The sequence below is a fragment of the Castor canadensis genome, chromosome 15 (assembly GCF_047511655.1).
Source record: "Castor canadensis chromosome 15, mCasCan1.hap1v2, whole genome shotgun sequence".
Lineage (NCBI taxonomy): Eukaryota > Metazoa > Chordata > Mammalia > Rodentia > Castoridae > Castor > Castor canadensis.
The window spans coordinates 82,455,500-82,478,646 of NC_133400.1; the positions used below are offsets into that span (position 1 = coordinate 82,455,500).

General features: G+C 39.9%; 1 protein-coding gene across 10 annotated transcripts in view; it reads left to right on the forward strand.

Annotated features, from left to right (window-relative positions):
* Window positions 1–23,147, forward strand: part of Bend7 (BEN domain containing 7) — a 100,651-nt gene that overhangs the window by 5,758 nt on the left and 71,746 nt on the right. For all 10 annotated transcript variants that reach the window (XR_012442163.1, XR_012442160.1, XR_012442162.1 and 7 more), the window contains one exon: window positions 20,856–21,158. Coding sequence is in view for 6 of the 10 variants with exons in the window: in XM_020169234.2 (XP_020024823.1) it covers window positions 20,856–21,158 (303 nt within the window). In the remaining 4 variants the exon portion in view is untranslated. The remainder of the gene's footprint in view (window positions 1–20,855; window positions 21,159–23,147) is intronic.

Sequence of the window (23,147 nt, forward strand, 5' to 3'; positions counted from 1 at the left end):
GCTTTCACATCTGTTATCGTAGGGTTTTTACAGTCAGAGAGGTTATTGTTATTCCCATAATCATGGAAACTGAAGCTCAAAGTGAAGTGACTTGTTGGTAAGAAGCAAAATGTGGAGTAAACACAGTCTCCCCATTCTCCCCTCTGCCTTGCTGAGGCAGGCAAATTCAAGGATCACTGAAGAGACCTTAGTTTGTAGGAAGGTGCTTTTTCAAAGCATTTAATGAGTTGATTTATTATTTAAAACAATAACACAAACATTAAAGGAAATCTCTTTTTACACGTTGGGTTTCAGTTTAGATTTACTATTATAGTATATAAATTTATAAATGTTTATTTGTTTATTCATTCAGCAAATATCTATTGAGCTTCAACTACATACACGCCAGGCCCTCTTCCTTTTAGAAGTTCTTTTTAACATTCAGTTATACACCTTCTAGTCGATGAGGCACATGGCTGGGAGCCAAGTCAGTTGAGCAGGGTCCAGATAGCTGGATGTTTTCATCTCTTTTCTGTGACTTTCTTGATGACAGCTGTCCCCACCAGGGTCTAGGGTTCCCAGAATCTCCCCAAAGAGAACATACTCAGAAAATTCCTACAGCCCTTTTCAAGTTAGGGAGTTATCTCCTAACCTATATGTAAATGTTCCTCGCTGGAGAACTGGGCAGGGCCATGAATGGAACAGGGCCTCTCTTCATGTAGGGTCAGTTGACCTGAATCCCACCTCACTTCTTGCTTGACCTCAAACAGCTAGGGATGGGCCCCTCACAAGAGGAAGGGCCCTGATGTTGAACCTGCCTGTGGCAGGATTCCAAGAATAGGATGCCAAGTAGGCCAAGAGACAGGAAAAGGAAGAAGCCCCAAAATCCCACTGTTGAAAACTAAAGTGTTTCATTTCTGTTCTTCTTCCCAGAAGCTTCACCATCTCAGCAACATTGCCCCTATGTCCTGTGTCCTGTCCTTTTTCACATCACTTCTCCCCCTTTTTGGTGGTAAAGTGAAGGGACAGAAAACTAGGAGTGTCTCTTGGGGTTAGAAATGTGGCCAATGTGGGTGTCATTTATTGAGCAATTGCTGTGTGCCAGGCGCTATGCTAAGAACTTTATAAATGTCCCATTAATTGTCCCAAGAAAGATATTGTTATTCCCACTTTATAGTGAAGAATTTGAGAAATTCACAAAACTGCTCAGTGGTAGAGCCAGGATGGAAACCAGTATCTGTCTATCCAAAACCATGCCCTTGACCATATGACAGTATTTGTTCAAATGTACTTACTTACAGAGCCTCCAGCAGATAAAAAGGGAGCATAGCTGGTCTGAGAAAGGTTGAAGAGACCCAGATTGTCTTACACACGTGCCACAGTCCTCTGCAGCTTGTTAGAGTGCCCTCAGTCACTGTTGCAAAAATCCTGATCTCCACTGTTTCCAAGGTCATACACAGCACCAAAAATATGTCTAATTATACTATAGGTTCAAAAATGTCTTCAAAAACAGTTTTAAACAAAGTTTTGAGAGCCTCTTGTGGGAAGTTAGCACCTGTGGCTTCTCTGGGTATGTGTGTGTATGTAGATGTGTTTCAGTAGCTGTGGATGCAGACTTGGCTGCTCGTACTAGTTGCTTAAAGTTGGGGCATTTGTAGGTAGGACTGTCCCAGTACTTTGATTTATCATGTAACTACTGCCACAGCGACCCCAGGGAGGTAGGCCTTATAACTAGCTCATGTCTTACAAATGGGAAACGGCCCAGATGAAAGAGATTTGCCCATGGCCACACAGCACTGACTAGGTTGACCACACTTAAAATCAGGTCTCTTGAAATCCAGTTCTGAAATCTCTACACCATGGCAGAGTTGTTTCAAATCCTTGCCTCACTCTCTCATTCTGCCCACATGGGCTGATCTCTGAAACTCCTCTTCCTCTGCCTGCTCAGAGACTTGAACTACCTTCTTCCTCATGGACTCCAGAGTCAAGTTTGCATCCCTTAACTGAGCATTCACAATCTGACCTTGCCTGTGCCTCCATCCTCTGACTAGCCTGTTCTCCAGCGAGCAGGACTTCCCCAGCTGACAGGGGGCCACTCAGGTAGGAGGAAGGCAGTGAAGAGAAGCTTCCAAGTGGGAAAGCCCAGGACTCTGTGGGGAAGACAGGGAGTGAGGTTTGGTTACTGACTCCTGTGTGCCAAGCACTTCCACTCTTACCACATTTAACCCCACACTGCTTCTGAGAAGGCATTGTTATTTCTATTTTTAGATGAGAAAAATGAGCCTGTAGAAATGTTAATTTGCCTGCAGTCTTAGAGCTAGTGGACAAGACCTGGATTTAAGCATGGTCTGGCCACATTCTTTCCACTTAGCCATGATGCCTCACAGATGTGGTTCTTCTACTTTTTCTGTTTCTATCTTACCTTTCTGTTCTTATTCCCTCTTCACTCTCTCTAAAAAAATATGCTGTGTCAAACTGGCCTCTCATGATTGCTGCCTTGACCACCTTCCATTCTCATCTCTGCCTTTCACCAAGGCTACTTCTTCAGATGATCCACTCTCCTGCCATGTCTTACCCCATTTCCAGACTCCTTCCAGTAAAGTCCTATGTCTCCTGACAGTGTTTACAGTTCAATTCCAGTATTGGTCAGGTTTATAAGCCTTTTCAGTTTATAGTATATGAGAAAAATCAAATTTAGAGTCAGAAAACTTTGGATTTAATTCAGGTTAGCAGTTAATAACACCTTGAACAAAACTCTAGAGGGATTTTCTATGTTTTCTGTGACAGAAAAAGTTGACTTAGCCACCTCACCAGGTTCTGCTACAGTATATAGGAAATCCTACATAGTAAAATACTTTTTCAAACTAGAAAATACTGTGTCCTTATTTTTCTTATCCCCTGCTCCCTTCTCCCACATTAGAAGTTATCTTTTCTTCTGAATACATTAGTACTAAAGAATAGCATCACTCTTTGCTGACACTTACCACGTACTGCCCAGTAGTTACATATTTTTGAGCAAGGCTTTATTGTGCTCCAGGTCACCCCACAAATCCTTCTCCCGCCCCATCTCAGCAATTGCCCTGTTGGTCCACGCTTGTTTATTTGCGCTGTCTCTCCTAATGTAAATTGTCAGATCCTAGAGGGCACGTGTGGCCTGGATTCTTTTTTGGATTCTCTGGAGCACCTCACAGTGTTGTGTTTGTAATAGTATCCACTCATAGGTACTCAAACATTTCTTATTTAAATACATGAATATACCAGACCCTGTAGTGCGAGACTAATGATCTATCGTAAAATGTACTAAGTTGAGACTTTAGAGACATTCAGAGAGCCAGACTTTAATATATCTCACTAAATCGAAGAAGCTTTTGTAATCTAGAGTAGAAATTTAAGATTTCTGATGTTGAATTTTGAGATACAACTTGAAATCTGTTACAAATCTAAAAAAGGTCAAAAAGAGGAGAGATTCACATGAAAATCAATAACATGTTGAAAACCCAAATTAAAAGATCCTGTGTATTTTCTGCTTGTTCTGAACTCTTCAGTGACACTATTGCAACTTTAAGACAGTATTAACCCATCTAAAGATGGAGGTCGATATTGTGTAGTTCCCAAAGTCTACACAAAGTAAGTTTGTCCACCTTAATTTATAAAGGTAAAGCCATACACTTCACAATCCCAGCAGTAAACCTTAGCATCTGTCACATTTCTGAGGGGACAGGGCCCTGCATATGGCTACTCAAGTTGTACTTACCCAGGGGTCCCCAGCAAGAGATGAGTGGAGCTGACATCCTGCCTGGGTCCTCTTGCTAAGACCCAGGTTGAGTAGCATCTGTCTTGAGGAAAGTTGTCTTTCTTTTTCTCAGGAAGGTTTGGTGTGGGTCAGCAACTGCCCTGTAAGTGAAAAGTGTGATATGTTGTGATATTTTACTTTCCCTACACTGATCATGACCAAGTCATTTAAAAAAAAAAGTATACGAAAGGCAGAATCTAGGGAGACATATTGACAATTTAGCCTTTTTGGTTCCCATGGGGACAGGATTGTACTTTGGAAGAAAATAATATGGTCATCTATAAGAGAAAATAAAGATTTTTGGAACAGTGTTTTGCATCTTGAAGTTAAAAATAGACATAGGACATTGACACAGGAAGTCTGTTTTTCTTATAAGTAACAGATTATTGGAGGGAAAGTGACCTGGGAAGGGTGCATTAGCAGCAGTGGAGCCAGTCTGGGGCCAGCAGAAGTTTGAATGTGTAGTGGGTGCTACCAGGGATGTCTTTAGATACCTTCCAGTATTGCACACAACTCACATTGCTTCTCCACCTGAAATCCTTCATCTGATGCTTTCAGGTGGAGACCAAACTCCTTAACTTGGCAGCTGAGGCCCTGCGTGAAATGCAGTCTGTCTTCCTCCAGCTGATTCCAACACTTCCCTTTTCTCATGCTTGGCCACACCAATCACTTTTCACTCCTGCAGTGAAGCTGCTTCCTCACACTTTAGGCCATGCACTTTCTCACTCCAGGGACTGCACGTGTCGCCCCTCTGCTTAGATTCCACACTTGCCACCCATTCTCTTTTCCTGCCTGGCTCTCTTAGCCCTTAAGTTTGCTCCAGGTAGTTGTCACAGATTTCCCCCTCCCCTTCCACTCTGCATATGCTGTGCACATCCCTATCAAAGCAAAAGCAGTATTATTTTCCCTAGAGATCTCTCTCGCTGAGTTATAAACTCTCTAAGGATCATCTCTATGTCCCCACTTCCCAGTATTTTGCTACTCAATAACAAACATCAATAAGTGCTTGATGAATGGAGGAAAGAGCAGTCTGACCTTAAACTTAACATGGGGTGAAATCAGCCAAATTAAAACTTTATTATTTAGCTCTTTTCCCTCTAAGCTCCCGTCCTGGCTCTGCTGGTGGAAATTTATACATCTTAGTAGCAAACGACCTCACATATCTGGAGTCAAATATAACACTAACAATAGAGTGATCATTTTTCACTATGTATGTTCTCCGTTTCATTAGGCTAATAAGAGCCTCCCCTTCACCTCTACCTGTGAAATAGTATGCTGCTGTGCCACGTGTAAACCAGCCTGCACCCCAGGGCTTTGCACACTCACGCTGCATACTGTGAAGGCGCCTCTGAAATACTGCAACATGTGGTCTGGGCATATCTACTGCTGGCCTCTTATCCTGAAATGACCTCTACTACCCTGTCTGCATGCTCCTCTTTTATTTATCCTTTCAAACTTAGTGCAGATTCCTTCAAGGCCCTACTTCTGAGTTTGTTTATTGTTTTCGTGGTGTATGATACCTGGCACAGTAATCTCATTTTGGATAAATGAGCAAATACCATGTTAAGACATGTTAAAATATAATTCACCAGCTGTCAGCTAATCTGAGTGGGCTAGTGCATTGAATCAAGACAGTTTTCTTGTGCAAGACTGTCCCATGCAGTAGTGCATACAGTTTTCATCCTACCCTCAAAACCCTGGCAGCATAAATATATATTAATGTCAGTAGACTTTCTGTAGATATGTGATAAATATACCCCACATATTGATCCAAAGCACAGTACTTAGCATACCATTGTAGGATCAGTCATCTTCTAGGAAATTTAGCTTGGAACAGAAAAAAAAAACTGTAACGACAAAAAAACAACCTACAGTCACACAGTGCTTGCCAATGGGGATGCATCCTGAGAGATGCTCCATTAGGCAATTCTGCCATTGTGTGAACCTCATAGAGTGTATTTACAAAGCTGAGACTGCTACAGCCATTGTATATGTGGTTCATCACTGATGAAAACATTACGTGAAACAACTGTATTCTATCGCCATTGACTGAACACCCTTCCTTTATCTCTCTCCCAAATGAGAGGCTGATGAACCAATTCAGCTGCAAAACCATAACTAGAAGAGGGAGATCAAGGGCACATTCCACTGATGGTCAGGTTACTGTGTCTCCTTTCTATACAAAGGACAGCTTATTACATGGATACTTGAGAATATATTTTAAAATCATTACAAAGTTTAGACATTGTCTTTCAGTATTCCAGATAATCAGTATCCTTGTAAATAACAGTCCATAAAATTGTTCTCTTCATGTTACATTTCTTTTTCAAACATGTAAAAATATACTGTGTTATTTGAGTTCCAAGGGTTTTACAGTGTTTTTTACTTGGAAATCAAATTTTATATCTGAAAGGTTAATGGAGAAAACTAATTATGCTATCTGGTAACCAAATGTGTGATGAGACATTTGTCTCTGTAATTAACAGCAAGGAACTTTTATAGTTTCATAAAATGGAATGCTACATAGAGTATTCTATGAGCATTTGTTTAGATGAGGTGTCCAAAAGAGAGATGTTTATGGATGATATAAAGTTGAACTGAAATGTAATGCAGGTGTCTGTGGATCTACAACATTTCTCATTGTTGAAACGGAAGCCAGAAGATTAATAACTTTACTTTGTCATGATAAAATAAGTAATGTGTTCTTGGAACAGAGGTACGGTACATAAGTTACTCAGTAATTCCAAGAATTTATTCTGTTCCAGGAATAATATCCTTAACAATTTATTTTTACAGAAAAAGAGTTGATGCAACATAATAGACTGTGAAGTTGCTTGTATGGTTAATGGAATTGTATCTCAAATATGACTTTACACCTACATATAAAATGTAAAGAATTTCACAAAAATGCAAGGGTAAGGTACAACTTAAAAAGTCAGGGGAGGTAGAAGTTAAGGTTCTTCTGTTACCATTAGCTCATTCTCATAGCACATATATAATTTTTCGATTACTAGCAAGACTTTAATGGGCACGTTAATATGCATTGCATGAACTATGGCTGGGGAGCTGCTGTGGGAGTGTTAGTTGTAGCAAGTTCAACATTCCTCCTTTGAACCCTTCTCTGGGAGGGAGAACCTGGTGTTGGACATAGTGGACATGTGTGGACTCTATCTGACCAAGGTCTCCTAGTTTACGTTGGTCATTCTAGGCAAGCAGCTTATATAGTCTCTTCATTTGTCAAGCAGATGAAATTATTCCCCATCTACCATCTTTGATAAACTAGAAAGAAGATACAGATAGCTGTTCTTGGGGAAAGCTTTCAGAAGAAGACACGATTGAGTAGAAGCACCAAATGGTCTGTGCTTGTTTACCTCCCTGCACGCTCCATGGAAAGGAAAATTTCTTGCAAAGATTCCACTGATTTCAGTTTACTCCTAACACATCAGTATTATTTTTTTCAGATTTTCCTGACCAAATCTTCCTATCACATTTACTAACAATTTAATTTGCACTCATTTCCAATGAATAGCCACTGGAGCCAGCCTAAGAGGTTTGAAAACCCATTGGTTGAGATAAGGGAATGTAAGGATCTGGGAAACATAGGGCAGAGGGTGCATCACTAGGTCTGGGAGATTAAGGAAGATGGCATTTAGGCTGAGACCTGAAAGTGGAGTAGGAGGTGGGGTTGAGCATGCAGAAGGGGCAGTGTGTTTGGAGACCAGGGTATGGGAGCGCTTCTGAACAGCTAGCAGGTCTGCATTATATCTAAAGCAGAGGTCCTTTGACTGTATGGCAGTCACTAAGGAGATTCTGATTGAGTTGTTCTGAGGGGAGACCAGGGCATTGGTATTTTTTTTACCTGCCCTGGTGATTCTAATGTGCAGCTAGACTTGAATACCACTACCATTGAAAAAGGAGTAGATGTGGCAAGAACCAAGGCTGGAGATTTGGGTAAGGAAGCCAGACATAGAGCCAGTAAACTGTGTTGGGGAGCTAGGACTCTATCCTAAGGTTATTGGTATTCCACAGAGGTACATGATATAATTAGATTTGCATTTTGAAAGATCACTGTGGCTTCAGGGTGGAATAGATTGTAGGGGAGTGATTCTGAGGCTTTTGGCAATAGCTGCATCTAGTGTTAATGGGAGTGAGGAGGTAGCAGAGAGGACTGGAAGAATTGTAAAGTAATTTAGAAGTTATAAGAAACAGGACTTAGTGATTAATTGACTAGAGGAGGGAGAATAAGAGCGATAACGCCCTGGTTTCTGGCTTGGACAGCTGAGGTGGTATCATTTACTGAGGTTTAGGGTGGGAATGATCACAGTAAAATACATTTTGAGGTAGGATTTTAAGGTTGACTTTGAGATGTTCAGGTGAGGCTGTCTAATAGGTAATTAGATGTATGGGTCTGGGCTCCCAAGGGAAGGTCTGGGCTGAAGTCTTTATAGATAGGTAGTCACTCAGGCTAGGGAAGAGGATCAATGGATTCAGAAGGAATGTGGAGGGTAAAAAAGATGCCTAGGCCAGTGTCCTAAAAAACTAGGACATTGAAGACCATGTTTTACACACCATTACTTATGATGTAGAAGTGGGGCATCATACCAATTTAGTGGGTTGTCACCAACTCTATGGTAATCACACAGCAATAATAATAACAATAATAATAAAGAAATAGAATAGAAAATAGCAGAATCATGGCATGCAAAGAGGATAAACTCATTAAACTTTTGTTATAGTTATGTGCTTGGTATCCATATATGTGTATGAGTTCCTGTCATCATGAGAAATGGATTTCTTTCTTTCTGTGAACCACGGTCAGAAAAGTTTTGAAGCCACTGATTTAAGCTACCATTGTGTTAGCTGTAGGCATATCCCACTAGTCTTATTCAGGGAAGGGTGCCACCATCCAGGAACATTGGGCCCAAAGTTACCAAGTTCCTTGATATCTTTGGAAGAACAAGGTATTGAAATGTGACTCATTTTTCATCATCATTAATACTATTTACACTGAAGATGAAACTGCAACAGCATGTGTATGTCTTTAACTCGAAATATTTAAAAACTTAAATGACTGGAGAAATGTAATATAGCCAGTACTCAGTCATGTTCATACTTAACTGATCCACGATGTAGTTCCTGGTACATCAGTTAGCGTCTTGAAAAGGAGAGATTTGCACTTTCACAAATCTTTTAAAAGTTCTTTGTATAGTACACCAGAAGATCAACATTTCCAATTATGTTGAAAGGATGTCTCTTTCTAAGCAGCAAATCATGAATATATTCTATCTCTTTTTGAATGAAGGCACAGTTTTGGTTATATTACTATAGGAATTTGGAAGCAGCTTTGTGTGTGTGTGGCGTGGTACTTGGGATCTGAAACAGCTCTTAATCTACAATCTTGCTACCTTTCTTGTGTATTGCCAGCCCTTTGCTTATGTTTCATAGGATCATGAACACAAATAAATTCATATTTCTCTTTTCCCAAGTTTTGATTTTTGGCTTTTTGTAAAATTAACCAAGTTTCCAGTTTCCAACTTAAAAGTTTGGAGCAGTGCAACTAAGTCAAAATCCATAAAGAAGGGCTGGTCTAATGATTCCATGGCCACCATGCGTGTTACATAGACGGTAACTAAGGTACTAAGTAGTTCAAGCAGCACCCGTATCACACCATGGCAACTCCCTGGATGCCACACAACTTGAGTGTCTCGTGACTCTCCCTCTTGCCTTTCAACCAAGCAAGTTTGGCTCAATAGTAAAGTACTTGGACTTAGGAGCCTGCTGCATCAAATTCAGATTTCTAACCTGAGTAAAATGTGTACTTCAGTGTTGGAACCTCTTAGCTTGTTCTCAGTATTAAATGTAAGTAGAGTGCTTGCCGGGAGGCCTGGGAAATCATAGGTGTTCTATAAATGGTAGTTTTAATAATCTTCCCCCTAAATAAAACCAAATTCTTTTTTAAAAACATACAGCTATAATGACTTTTAAGAGAAGATGATCGTAGGCACGTTTTCCAGGGGTGGCAAAATATACCATACCCCAGAAAGCGTTTTCTTGTTTTGCTTTGCTGCGTGCTCTCATACCACCTGTAAGTCATTCTTGCCCAACTTCATCAAGATGTTCTTTGTCCACAGCTGTCATATACCTAGGTTTAAATTACTGCAAGAAAAAGATGGTAAATATTTTTCTAGATAATTTATCTTCAAAAAAGTAATACGTACTCATTTCAAAACCATTTTTAAAGTTAAACTTGTAAAGTTGAAAATAAGATATAAAATAAAAAGTAGAAGATCCTATCAAATCACAGCCTGTGTTAATAATAGCGTTTGTAAAACATAGGAATATGTGTATCATAAAAAGAGAAAATGGAATTCTACCATGTAAGGCATTGCAACTTTTTCCACTTAACTGAATCTCTGCTCTATTCATATTGAGTGCCTGCTTTGAGCCAGATAGATTTATGCTCAGGTTATTCAGAAATGAGGAAGATAATCATGAGCTCAGCCTTCATGGAGTTTCCAGTTTGTCTTGTGCATACTTTCAAATTATAACACCAAAATCTCTTTCTCCCCTTACAGATATGTAATCATACACCATAATTTCATTCTACCATTACACTATAACTTATGCACCTAAGGCTCTTTGGGGAGTGTTTAGGTTGTCTCTAGTGTTTCTGTAGTAAAAGGATGCTGCAGTGAATATCCTTGTATGTATGTCGTAGATACTTGCTGGATAAATTCCTGTAAGTGGAATTGTCAAATTCTACTCCCAGAGATTTTGCCAAATTACATGACTACCAACAGCATATGAGGGTGACTGTAACCCTCTACTGTCACCAAAAATGGGCCTTATGGAGCTATAGTGTTTGCCAAATTAAAGGATAAAGAAATTGGAGATCATCATGTTGACCAAGATAAACCACGCTCAGGAGGACAGATATTGCATGGTTTTACTCAATTGTGGAATCTGGACATAATAGTAATAATAACATGAGATGACTGAGAAAGGAAGACTGGGAGAAACCAGCAGGAAGGGGAGAAAGGGAGGAGGTAGAGGGTGAATATGATCGCAGTACATTAAATATGTATGAAAATAGCATAATGAATTTCACTTAAAACTGTTAAAAGGGGAGGGAGCTAAGAGTAATAGAGTATGAATTTGATCAAAGTACATTATATGTTTGTAAATACTACAATGAAACTCCTTTGTACAATTATGCTAATAAAAATTTAAATAAAAAGAATTTAACTCCTCCAAAAAAATAAAGGGTAAACAATTTCACATTAATTTTCACATTAATTAGATGAGAGGTTTAAAGTGTTTATTTTTGGCAGTACTAGTATTTGAACTCAGGGCTTTGTGCTTGCTAGGCAGGTGATCTACCACTTGAACCATGCCACCAGCCCGTAAAATATTTATTGATCACTTATTTGTGTTGTGAATTACATATTTATGTCCTTTGCACAAAGAACACAAATTGGTATTTATGTTCTACTTATGTTCTTTATTCATTTACATGATCTCTTCTGTGTATTTGGGACTTGATTATTCTAGAACATTACTTAAAGTGGTAGATGGTGGATGGAATTACTCATCAGAGAAAGATTGAGCAGCCATGCTATATTTATTATAAAATAAAACTTCATTTTCCATGATATAAGAACTTGGGGGAGAGTTAAGTAGATACTCTTTGAATTATTCTAATTGTGGCCTATCACTGTCTTATGAAAAGCCTTCATAGATTTCCTGTCATTTTCAGAATTAAGTCAAAGCATCAAGATCCTTTTCTTTTTGACTTTGCCTTAACTTCAACAAAGTTAGCTTTTTACCATTGGCACTTGGTTTTCTCCTGCCTTTGAGCCTCTTTCAGAGCTGTTTCTTCTATTTTCTCCCCAGAACCCATGGAAATACTAGCACATTTTATTATCACCTCAGTTCTTACATCTTCATCTCTCCTGTTTAAAATGACCTCTTCTCCTTAATTCTTGAAACACTCTCCCTTATACAGTTTCTCAGGCATTTATCATGTTAGCATGACTTTGTCTGTTCCATAGTGGACACTGTAAATGTATTCCTAGAAAGTGCAGCTGGTGACAGCAACAAGCTTAATTTATAACCACTAGCGTTGCCTCTGTGAGGGCCCGGCCCACCTTCCACTGGCCCTGTGCTTTATCAGCTGGTAAATGTGTAACTGTGGATGCCCAGTGTTGCTCTGGGGTCTGTGGGAAGCTGCATATCTCAGTGGGTGGATTATTGTTTTTAAATTAGACATAGAAACAGAATGTAGTATAACATTTGCGTTTTTTAATAAAAGAGAAGGTTTATTGTGACTTACGGTTTTGGAGGTTTTAGTCCAGGATAGGTTGGCCCCACCGTTTTGGATCTGTGGTCGTATATCATGGTGGGAATGCACAACAAAACAAAACCAATCAACTCATGAACAGGAAGCAAAAGAGAGAAAAGGGAAGGGCTGGGTTCTCACAATCCCCTTTAATGGCACACCCCTAATGACTTGAAGACCTCCCACTAAGCCCCACATCTTAGTTTCCACTACTTCCCAATAGCACCACACTGTGGACCAAGACTTTAACACATGGGCCTTTGGAGGTACATTCCAGATCCAAACTAGAGCATGAACCAATAGAAGAAGAAGAATATAGTCGTCTTAGGCATTAAACCCTATTGATAACCCAAGTCTTTTGATTATTGAGACACATTTGCAGCTATTTTTATTATAAAACATAAGAATATCAAAGTTATTTATTCTTGATTCCCTTCCTAGTACTTTGTTCCTGAGCTTCTCATAGATAATAATTCTCCTTTGTCTTTTCATGTCCTGTGATGGAAAAATTTTGAGAAGCAGCATGATAGCCCATTTTGAACAGCTGCTTCTCACTTAATTTCCAGGTATTCCTTGGCTCCTTTTGATCCTCATTGCCTTGTCCTCAAGGCTTGTTTTCCAGGTAGGACCCATTGCATTTTCTCAGTACCTGTTTGGGGTTCCCATTCCTCACCCATAATTAGAAGAGCTCCTGCTTCCTGCTCTGGTGGCAGTTGCACCATGTTAATTAGAGTTGCATTCGTTCGTCCCATGCTAGGCTGTAAATGCCTGAAGGAAAGACACTGGGTCTTATATTTCCTTTCTCTCTTTCTTGGTGACACAGGGCTTCATTTAGTAGTAGTATAATATTTGTTGAATGGATGAATGATCCTGATACTATCTAAATAGATTTGAAAAGAATTCAACTGTCCCCTAAATGTAGATGCTGTGTATTCCTTGGCTGCTTAATTATTCCTCACCTATAATTTTAAATTTAATCTAGTAGTAGTCAAACATGCGGCAGCATATCTGCAATCTAGATACTCCACATGTAGCATTTGATTCTGCCAGGTGACTGGCTCTGCAACCACCTTCCTTTCCAGTGGCACTCAGACTGTATTGTGTATTGTGTGGAGCCCGTGGAGCTCCTGAATGCACTCCAAGGATTGCTTCAGGGATCTGGGTTCTGGCACACCTTCTTCAGCAAGCATGTGCTTCTTTATTTATTGGGTTTGATTATTACTTTTCAGACCAGTTTTTGCTGAGTTAGAATCCCAGTCTTGCATGGCTTTTGTCCCTGAGTTGTGCCAGTTGAGACCTTGATAACATCTACATATTAATGTGGTTCGAGAATGAATTGCCAACTCAGATCCTCTCATGGCACAGTGTCTGCTTCAGATTCCTTTTCTTCTAACTCACTGCTTGAGATTTGTGGTGAAGAAAGCCACTCCCTAGGTGTGAAGGGCATCTCCTTTCCCTGCCCTTTCCTCATTGCTGGCATTTGACAGGCTGTTCCTCAGTCTTTCTACAACATGACTCTGTGCCAACCTCTATGGATTTTTGAGTGAAAATAATTTAGACCATATAGTATAAACCTGGTCAACTTACTATTTCCCACTGATAAACTAGATTTTTTATGTGTGTTTAACATGCCATTACCTGAAAAATGCAAGACATTTTTAGCATTCTTTTACAAAGCACACTCACAGTGTTGTGCAACCATCCCCACTATCCTATTCTAGAATACTGTCATCCCCCAAAGAAAAACATTCTCATTGTCCCCCTGGTCAGAGGCTTCTGTACTCTTATTCTGCATTCATGAACTGGAAGGGCCAGTTCTTTATGACCATCTGTTGCCTACCCTCCAGCCTGGAAGCTACATTTTCAATCTGGTTTTTCCTTGTTGATAAAGAACACTGTCCTACTAATAATACCCGTTAGTATATTTGAAAATAGCTAATTCACTCAGCAACCATTTGTTTCTTAGTGAAAGAACCCAGTTCTTTTAATGCTTTCCTTGATCCTTTATTTTTTGTTGGCTTTTTCATTATTTTCAAGTTTCTCCATTGCCTCTTTAAAATAGGACAAAAACTAGACATGATAGTGCTATAAAAGTCTGACCAATAGTGTCTGTGGTGGAAGGGGATTGTGCCCTACTTCTGATTCTGTCAGTCTGCTTTGCTAAGGCAAGACTCCCAGCATTGCCCCTTCAGTGGTGATACCACATTGGGTCAGGGAGAGAGAGGAGTGTTGTTTGTTACTTTCCGCATGGGTAGGGAGTTAAGGAGAGATAGGTTTGACTCATCTTCCAGCCTGGTAACAAATGAAGTCATACCTCTTTCAATATTTGAATTCATGTTTTGAGCATTCTGTATGCTACATTACTAGGAGACCTTGTATCTCCCTATAAGGTGTCCTTCAACCCTTGGGTTTGTTAGTGACCCTCAGAGGCTTACTCAGCCCAGAGGGCCAGCCACTTAAGGGAATAGTTCTGGACTGCTAGTTCATGGTCAGCTTTGTGTGCCCTATCTCTGCATTTACAAGTGCCTGCTTATTATCTAAATCTTCTCTATCAAAATGCAGCTCATGGGGTTGGGGGTGGAGCTCAGTGGTATAGAGTGTGCTTAGAGGGCACTGAGGCTCTAAGTTCAGTCCCCAGTACCACGTGCCAATACATAAAACAAAAAAAGCAGACAAGGCTCATTATATCCCCACTTTTCTTCAGCCTTCTTTTTCTGATTCTCTGACTGCTCTGTTCAGACACCTGAACTGGAAGCCTTGGAGTCACCTGCCCATTAATTCTTCTTTGACACCACTTCCAACACATCCCGCTACTAATCACCACACGTATTCGATTAACTCCTTCAATGCCTTCTTTCCATCTTCTCTCTCCAGTCCCACTTCCAAATCCTGATAGAAGCTATCATCACCATGTAGCCTAGCAATAGTAGCCACCTGGATAGAGTTATTTTTCTAAAGGATATGTCTGATTATTTCCTATTCTTATATTAAGAAGAAAGAGATCATGAAGTTATGTTGCCCAGCATAATAACCCATTTTCACCCATGTAAAATTCTTTCTTAACTTGGCACATAAGGCCCTTAACAGGATGGTGGCCTCCCTGTGCCTTGCATCTTCCCTCGCCTGCCACGTCTGCTATGGCTCTTGAACTCCTGGTGAACAGAGAGACTTTCCGAGAAGCAGAGTGGGAGGTGGCATTGTTCTGTCTTACAGCCTTCCTGAGGCTGTAAGAGTGACGTTTTGGGAGCCAGAAGAAAGCCAAGTTCAACCCCCTGTGGAAGGGGACAATGAATAACTCTGGCACATGGGCTGCTGGGAAAGAAGCATCCTCAGGGAAGAGTCCGCTTTTAGCGCTAGGAAGGAAGCAAAAAGTGTCATCTGCAAATGGTTGTGCAATTTGCCAACTAGACTTCCAGGGTACGCGGTTAAAGGAGATGGGAAACAATAGGCTGGGGATAATCAGGACCATTTTTCAGAGCAATAAATCAATATAAAGGGTTTGGGGTGAAAGATGTCGAGAGATTAGGAGGGAACCTTTCAGTCTGTGCCTGATGATCTTTGTATTTCTGAGACCTGAGAGTGCTCAATAAATTCTGGTTTTGATAAGTTGTTTATTTCAAATTTCTTAGAAAGGCTTACAGAATGACTACTACATATCAACACCAGGTCATTTGTAGAGAAAAGACCTGATGCCTATTCTTCAGGCATCTTCCTAAGAAGGCACTTTTACAGGTGACATTCAGTGCTTAAGTACAGCTGCTCTTTGCATGTTTGTGTGCTATCATCTTTCTTTCATTTCTCCAGGCTATGAATGAATAATCATGTTCTGTGTCGTGTATCCTGTGTAGAGAATCCTTCTTTCCTGGCCAAGTTAATGGAGATTTTGTGGGGGGACTTCTGTGTTGCCTTCATACTTAATCGCATCATGCAAGACTCTGGATCATATAAATTCTTCTGATAAAGAAAAGTGATTCAATAGAGTCTTGAAATTTAGTGAAGAGTAGAATTTATCCTGCAATCTTTTCTAGACATCGATCATGGAATATAGATGGCAAACTCTTGGAAGGAATTCAGCTAAGATTATTTCACCAATAATGTAGCCACATGGCACAGCTCTAATAAAGTAAGATTTCTGTTTGTTTTTCCTCAACCTTTAACGTAAGTAAAGACTATAGATAGGCTCAGGAAGAAATCAGGAAAAGTGTACAGGCTTCCTTACACAATGTCATTTCTCTAGATAACTCTTTGCTTCTAACTTTTCTTTTCCAGTTATCTATACACGGGGTAGACACTCTGTGTAGTAGACACTGAATTTTTACAACTGGAAAGACAACATCAGCTGATGCATCAAATCACAGTTTCATATGCTTTGTACCATTTAAAAAAAAATCAAAGCCCTTGGCCCTGCTGTGATAGAATAAGCAACTTTTTTTGAGGACACGTAAATTTTAGAATTATTAACTGCTTAGTTCACATCTTGAAAACTATGAAAAACCTGTGTCCTTCTTAGACTACTTCTGTGTAGCCCTGGGGTCTGATTCAAACCTTCACTGTGTGATTTAGGAAACTGAAGCCTGAGAATGCTGACTTGCCCAATAGCCAGAAGCAAGTCAGTGCAGTTGAGACCAAGTACAGATCTCAGGAATACGAGCCCAGCCTTCCTGCTGTATCACCTAACATCTGTTGTCTAACCACCTGCAGCTCAGCTTTCTGTATGATTCTACTTTCTGTAGATTAACTCACATTTTTTTTGTGATCCCTGCTTTATTCTTCAGGTCTCCTTTCTGACCTCTGCCCTCTCTCTCCCAGATGTATAAGGGAAGCTCTTTCCTTTTCTCTGCCAAAGCCTCTCATTCCCTGCAGATGTAACTGATCCCAGGACCTTCTCCACCCAGGGAACACCTTCAGGGGTTATGGCCTTAGTTCCTCCTTGCTTCTTTGGATACAGAGTTTGATTCAGTTAGCCCCAGAGACCATTCCCAAATGCCCAGTTGTCCATGAGGAAGTCCAGCTTGTCTCCTCTAAGAAACTTCCCCCAAGGTCCCTTTCTTCAGCCTTCCCCTTCTCTCAGCTTCCCTTTCAGAAGACATTACTGCAATTACTGTAGGTTTCTGTCCTTTAAAATGTCTTCAGTCAGATAAACCTTGAGCTCTCTTCCTCGTAAAGTCAGTCATACTCGCTTCTGCCCTTCTGTCTTCCTTCAGAGCTCTGCTGCTTGTTCACCCTCCACAATCCAAGTCCAGCTTTGTTTTGTTTTGCCTTTAGAAGACGTTTTTCTGAACATTGAAGATTCCACCACCAGAATCTTCTTTATACCTTTCACCTTCTTTCCTCATCTCTGCCTGAAGCTTAGGATTCTGGTCTTCAACATGAAAATGTGAAAGTTATGCAAAACTCAAACTGTATTTTCATTCTCATAATTTTCATAGTTATAAATTCTAGAACTCTAAAGTCATGATGAATCAGATTTGCCCTCAGAAGTTTCCAGAATCATCATGACTGTTTTCCTTTTCCTACTGGTACCCCTTAATCATAGAATTCTATCTCCAGATCAGAGGTAGAACCTTGGACAAGAGAAGAATCCCTCTTCCTGCAATGGGTAGTGTTAGTATGGTGAGATAAGCGGGCACTCATTTGGGACCCTGCAGGGCCTGGCTGAGGGCAGCTCTTTTCAGGGAGTCCCAAGTGAGAGGACAGGTGGTCATCAGCCTATGCCAGTGAAGACCAGCTTGTATGCAGCCTTTGATGTACCATGATCAGGCATGGTCAAGGGGTCCAGGAGTGGAAACCACATAGGAGAGATGCTTCCTCTTGCCTGAATTGTGCAAGTAACTAACTAGCCAGGGAAGTGTGTGTTTGGATACTGACACATTTGCTTGTAAGCTTCTTCCAAAACTCCTCTGGGAGTTCTTCCAGACACAACCTGTTCTGTAGATATGGTATGGATGGTGTAAAGTTTGCTGACTCTGTATTATTTAAATCTTGCTTGGTCATTCATTCTCATAAAATCTGGAGTATGATTTGTTATTTCTGTATTACAATTTTCACTGGTGTTTGAAGTAGAAATATTTTTATTACAAATTAAAATATTTCTCTTCTCTGGAATATTCTAACATATAATATATATAATATTGTAAATTTGGAAATCTGTTTTTTCTCTGTTCACCAAGTTAAAATATTAAAGATGGAATTAGTATTTCTATTACCATTTTTAAAAATGGAGAAGCTGGCCTGTTGCTCTGGTAGAGCCCATACTGAGTGTGAATAAGTACCGGGTTTGATTCCCCAGCAGCCAAAAATTTTTGAAGATGTCTGTGTCAAAATATTGTATAGCCAGGTGCCAGTGGCTCACATCTGTAGTCCTTACTACTTGGGAGGCTGAGATAAGGAGGATCACAGTTTGAGACCAGCCTGGGCAAAAAGTTAGTGAGACCTTATTTCAACTAATAGCTAGGCATGGTGGCATGTGCCTGTCATCCTAAGCTATATGGAAGGCTGTGATCTGGAACATCACAATTCCAGGCCAGCCAGGGCAAAACCAAAAAAAAGGTTTTTCAGATCCCATCTCAATGGAAAAAGGCTGGGTGTGGTGGTGCATGCCAATTGGCCTAGCTATGTAGGGAAGTTGATGATGAATGTATCATGGTCCAGGCCTGCCTAGTCAAAAATTGAGACCTCATCTCAAAAATAACCAGAGCTGAAAGGACTGGAGGCATAGTTCAAATGGTAGAACACCTGTCTAGCAAGTGTAAAGCTCTGAGTTCAGACCTTAGTACCACAACAAAAAAACTGTATAAATTTCCTTATTCAGTACCTGGCAAAGTAATACATATATTAATAAACTAAATATCTAACTAGATAATACAAAATAAATATTTTTTTGTTCTCTATAGAAATCTAGTTTATATGTTAAGTGCATTGAAACACCATTATATATTTATTTGCAAGAAGTATGTTTTTTGTAATAGACATAAATACACATATTGACTTAAGACCTTTAATACCTGGATTAGAGAAAAAAGATGCTTCAGTCTCTGCAAGGACACTTGCAGTTTCAGTTTAGTTTGTGGCTCAGCGGTAGAGCTCTTGCTTAGCATGCACAAGGTCCTAGGTTCTATCTCCAGTACCACACACAAAAAAGGAACAAATGCTTGAACTATCTTCTAATAGATAATGGTATCCTGTAATATTGGTAGAGAAGTCGGTGCAGTTTTACAGTGTGTATGTGTGCGTGTGTGTGTGTCACTGAGGATTGGAGTGCTCTTTCACTTAAGCCACATTCTCAGCCCTTCTGCTTTTAGTTTGTTTTTCAGATATGGTCCCGCTAACTTTGCTTGGACTGGCCTGGGACTGTGATCCTCCTACCTTCTCCTCCCTTGTAGCTGAGATTACAGGCTTATACCACCATACCCAGCCTGTAATCATTTTTAAATAATGTTTATTTATTAAGTGTCCTCAGGCCAGTGCAGAGATACATTAGTTAAAAAGAAAATTCCTTGAGGAAAGAATCTTAGTAAAGAAGTCAATGTAGCCAGACACCTGTAATCCTAGCAACTTGAGAGGCTGAGATTGGAAGGATGATGGTTCAAGGCCGCCCTGGGCAAATAGTTTGCAGGACCCCCACCTCCAAAATAACCAGAGCAAAATGGACTGCAGGTGTGGCTCAAGCAGTAGAGCACCTGCTTTGCAAGCATGAAGCCCTGAGTTAAAACTCCAGTCTCCCCACCCCCACAAAAAATCCAGAGATTGCTTGTACAATGATGTGAGTATACTTTACTGAACTGTACACTTAAAATTGTCAAGATGGTAAATTTTGTGGTGTGTGAGTTTTACCATAATTAAAAGTCAGTGTAGGTGAAGTGGGTTTTAGAAACAGTCTTTTACCTTTTTATGAAGTTACAAAAGGTATGGAAAAGCTAACAGTAGATTTAGGAGGAACAGGTCTGGGGTGGTAGATTTGGGTTTAGTGGAGGGCAAAGCAGGGAGACTGTACTTCTGCTCTTCAGGAGGTCCTACCACCAGTTACCTGGAATGGACAGGAGACCCAGGACAACCCCAGACTGTGTACCATGATTCAGGGCACTAGAAGGGAAAAATACTCCTTGTTTACCATGCTGACACTCAGTAGGTCTCTCTCTCCTCTTACTCGCTCTGAAGGCAATGTCTCCACCAATGGTGTGGCATCCTAGATGGTGTCTGCTGACCCTGGTGCTCCTAATGTGCCACCTGGCCCATTCTCAGAAAGTTCCTCATCCCCACAAGTAACATAGTTGTAGCTTTGGCACCTGCTTGCTGAGGCTAACAGATGAGTAAGCTGAATGGTGGTGTCACCTGCCTTGCCTCCATATCCATTACATCTGTATGGCTGGGGCTGGGCAGGCAACTCGAACCTTCTAGTCCCATCCTTGTTCTTCTATCTTGTTAGGTTTTCTTATGACACCCTCACTCAGAAAACGCTTCCAAAGAGGGAATTGAAAGTCTGTTTCCGATTAAGGAAAGCTCTTTTATTGCAAGGGAACTTGGCCAGAAAAAGATTAAAATGAGATGCACAGGACCATGATTGGTGATTCAGATGATAGCCACTTTTCCTGCCTTTAACTTTTATGAATTACTTAAGTTTATAGAATCAATAATTTTCCCATTTCCAAAGAAGGATTGTTTAATTTGGGTCTTTTTTTTAAATAGTGGGATTTTTTTTTTCCTTTTGTTAATTTACAGTGCTAACTTTGGCCCTGTTTCCATTAGGAGATGAAAGCATGGAAATTAAAAAACAAATTACAGGAATGAGAAGATTACTGAATGACAGCACTGGGAGGATATATCAGCGTGTTGGCAAAGAAGGAGAAAAGTTAAAAGAAGAGCCCCAGGATTTGGATTTAGTTTGGCCTCAGCGTTTGAATTCCTCTGCTGAGGCCCTTCAGAGCCTCCACCCTCCTTCACGTGGTACATGGAATGAGCTACCACCCCAAAGTGGGCAGTTCCCAGGACAGTATGGCACCCGTTCTAGAACCTTCCAGAGTCAGCCCCACACTGCTGTGAGCTCCAACGGTATGATTATCATCAGATATTCAGAATATTGGTGGGGAGGTTGTCCTGGCTTGTTTATTTTCTAAATATTCAATTTATTAGACCCTCTCTTAACACCCATCTTCACTGAATTATTTTAAGTCAAGGAAGATGTAAAGGGAAAAGTTGAAGTATGTAAAAAACCCAGAACCAAAAATCAGGAAAGATGGGGTCTGTTAGACATGAAGATTTCCTAGGTGAGCTTTCAGTCCTTTCAGAAGCTACAGCTATCATCTGCTGATATCCAGGTGTTATAAAAGACTAAACATTAGGGCAGAGAAAGCTCTGCTTTAGCTCTACGAGAAGCTTCCTGGTTGTGTGGAGTATTAGTATATTCTCTTGCTTACTCCTTTGCTTTGCTTCCTCATCTGAAGAGTGCGTTAGAGGGAGGGTTGGTAACCTTACATCTCACACTCCCTCTGTAACCCCTACTCCAGTGCTAGGACTATTTCATACTCCAGTGCTGATTATATTTTATAATTTGCCTCATTAGCACTGAGAACTATTGCTTGCTTTTTTTTCTTTCCTTTTCTCTTCCTTTTCTTTCTTCCTTTCTAGTTCTTTATTTGGCGGTAGTGGTGTTTGAACTCAAGTTTGAGGACACTTGCTAGGAAGGCACTCTACCACTTAAACCACACCCCCAGCTTGAGATGTATTTCCTTTAAAGTAAAATATCCTTAAATCCCCTAACTGTTAAAGGAAAAAAAAATGACAACGTTTTTCAAACCTTAAGAAAAACGAATTGATGCTTTTCTCGGTCACATTAATTTTCCATCCAGTGACATTGGATGTTGCTTTATAAATTATATATAGATGTTCAGATCTATTGTTTTCACAACAAACAATGAAAAAATAAAGAAGGCATTTTCAGTTGCCTTGAAAAGTTAAGGATTTTCTTCTATTTATTTCCATTTTATATCCTTCAAGAAAGAGAAAACTGTTTTGATGTATTTTGTTTTGTTTTTTAAAAATATGCAATTGACAGTAAACAGTTTGGGGCATGAAAAGCCATCCTGAGACACTGATGAGACAGCAAGGGACCCCAGGGATGTGCAGTATCTTCTGTTCCTCTCAATATTACATAGGCTGGTATCAAGTTCACATGCTGGCATGCTTCCAGGATAGAGGGAGATGGCTCTTTAAAGGCTCCTCCATAAAAATAAAAAGTCAGTTCTCTTTAAAATTAGAAAATGATTTGTAACGAGCTGAGAAGGGTTAGTTTTGTCCTCTAAAAATCACAGAGATAGATTAGTGCCTACAAATATTCTGTGAAGCCCTCCTGAGTGTACTGCTATGGGAGAGACAGTAAAAGGAGCAAAATGCCCTTAGGTATGTATAGAGTTGATGAACCCCACATTAGCAATTTTTGGGTAACAAGTATTCTACTTTCCAGTATACAAAGATGATAGATTTACTTTGAAAAATGTTGTTAATGTTAGCAGAAGTTATAAACAAATTTCTTCCATATCAGTTTGAAAATAGGTCTTTTTGTGATTATTCCTTGATTATTTTAATAAAAATGCATTATTCAATTGGCCTTTGAATAACATAGGTTTGAACTATACAAGTCCATTCATAGAAGGATTTTTTTTAGATTTTTGACAATTTGAGCAAACTTTCAGCTGAACCTCCAGCCTAGAAGTAATGAAAAAATATTTTCAAGTTAGTCATGAATGCATAAAATATATGTAGATAATAGTCTGTTTTGTCATTTAGTACCAAAGTATATACAAATCTATTATTAAAAATTAAAATTTATAAAGACATATGTATATACTTGTAGACTGTGCTTGACCCTTTTTGCAGTTGAGAGAAATGTAAACAAATGTAAAATGCAGTATGAAATCATAACTGCATAAAATTAAGTATAGTATAGTATATACTTAATTATATACCATATGACTGGAATAATTTCTTGCCTCTGCAGGGAGCTTAAACATGGTTTTTCAGTTGTACAGGGGGGTCCATGCC